This window comes from Austrofundulus limnaeus, unplaced genomic scaffold (genome assembly GCF_001266775.1).
Source record: "Austrofundulus limnaeus strain Quisiro unplaced genomic scaffold, Austrofundulus_limnaeus-1.0 Scaffold389, whole genome shotgun sequence".
In the NCBI taxonomy this organism is placed as follows: Eukaryota; Metazoa; Chordata; class Actinopteri; order Cyprinodontiformes; family Rivulidae; genus Austrofundulus; species Austrofundulus limnaeus.
Genome location: NW_013952791.1, coordinates 281962 through 283545, shown reverse-complemented (window position 1 = coordinate 283545; position 1584 = coordinate 281962). Strand labels below are relative to the sequence as shown.

Sequence of the window (1584 nt, the reverse complement as noted above, 5' to 3'; positions counted from 1 at the left end):
TTAAATTAATACTTTTGCATCAACTTTAATAAACATTAAGAGTCATGAATAGACAAAAAAGTGGTGCTCAAACGCAACTCATTGAAAATTATTTGTTAGTGTGATTTTTGCAACATTTCAGTCCGAGTAATAAAAGCATTTCTAAACAAGAAGTTCAGTAATTAAGGTGAAAGTGTTTCCTAATGCACAGAGCAAACCAAACGTTAAATAAATATTGCATGCCAATTGTAAAGCATGGTGGTAGAAAGGTAATGATTTGAGCTGGACCTAAGCACCTTAAAGGGGTTTTACACAAAATGGTTCCATGTTCAAAAAAGACAAGGCTGCCTCTCATCCACAAATGCACCAGTTTAGCTGGTCATGTTCCACAACGTGAGCTTATAAAACATGAAGCCTGTCATAGAGCCGCAACAGTGCTGAAATAAAGAACTGCACATTGAATGGGTGTTGGATGTAATCCACTCTAAATTCCTGAGCTGGCTGCTCACACAAATTGTTTGTCATTACTGGATTAAACTCCATTGCCAGCTCACCCTTACACATACTGTCCATTTTGGCTCTGTGACTACCTCCCTCAGCCTCTCAGTCCTCCTTAGTTGGTCTATAAGCTGGGACGAAGGCATCTCAGGCTCAGATTGCAAGTGTTTTGTAAAACGGGTGAATGAGTCAACCATGAATTCCTCCTGCAATCTAAAGTTTTATCATGAAATATGAGGCCATTTGCCTGACAGCAGAAGCATCGCCAAAAAAACATAAAAAATAAAAAAAACGGGCCACCCAACAGGGCAATGATCTGCAGCATATAGCAACGAATTTAAAATAAAATGCCTCAAAAAGTAAGGTGTTTAATGAGCCGGACAAAATCCAGACCTGAATATAAACGACATGCTGTGATAGGGTTGTGCAGAAGATGATTACCTCAAGTTGCTGCAGCTAAAATTGGCTCTGCTGAATCATTTTCCACATGCAGCTTCAGTATTTTTGGCTCATCTTTAATTAAAATAAACACAGCCCATCATATATTATCAATCACCTGGTTTTAATTTCAACACCTGGTGAGGAACACATTATCTTTTTGAGGATAATAAGTTAAAAACTAAATTTGTTCCTCCTTTTTACCTTGACCATGCATATTAAAGACCATATTCTGCATTCATAAAAACGGACACCTTTTTTTAAACTGACTTTTTATGTTGTAGGCTCCGTTGTTGAAGATCAATGAGAAGATGTCATAGACGGATCGATTGGCATCCAAAGTGTTGGAGTTCTTGTGGTGACACACGAAGCCATTCTCTCCACGGAGGATCAGCATCGGGCGGTTAATGAGTTTCATCAGGAGTAATTCGTCATCACCTGGAGAGAGCGGTACACGTTTGTCTGGCACGTATGGACTGATACAGAAGTGATTGTGGCAATAAGTGAGTTGCCTAAAAAGCACTTACCCACTGCGTCGCTGACCGCTGAGAGCTGCCCGTTTTTCTTTGTGCACACATACTTCCCATTGCTTGCCTTGAGTGCAACCCTGTGTCCTCGCCACTCAATGTCAAACATTGTGTTGACCTCTCTGGAGGGAGGGGGTGGGGT

General features: G+C 40.5%; 1 protein-coding gene across 1 annotated transcript in view; it reads right to left on the bottom strand.

Annotated features, from left to right (window-relative positions):
- Window positions 1-1584, bottom strand: part of fscn2a (fascin actin-bundling protein 2a, retinal) — a 10774-nt gene that overhangs the window by 2765 nt on the left and 6425 nt on the right. The window contains exons 3-4 of the mRNA XM_014023770.1: window positions 1443-1564; window positions 1186-1353 (exon numbers count right to left, since the gene is read on the bottom strand). Of these exons, the coding sequence (XP_013879224.1) occupies window positions 1186-1353; window positions 1443-1564 (290 nt within the window). The remainder of the gene's footprint in view (window positions 1-1185; window positions 1354-1442; window positions 1565-1584) is intronic.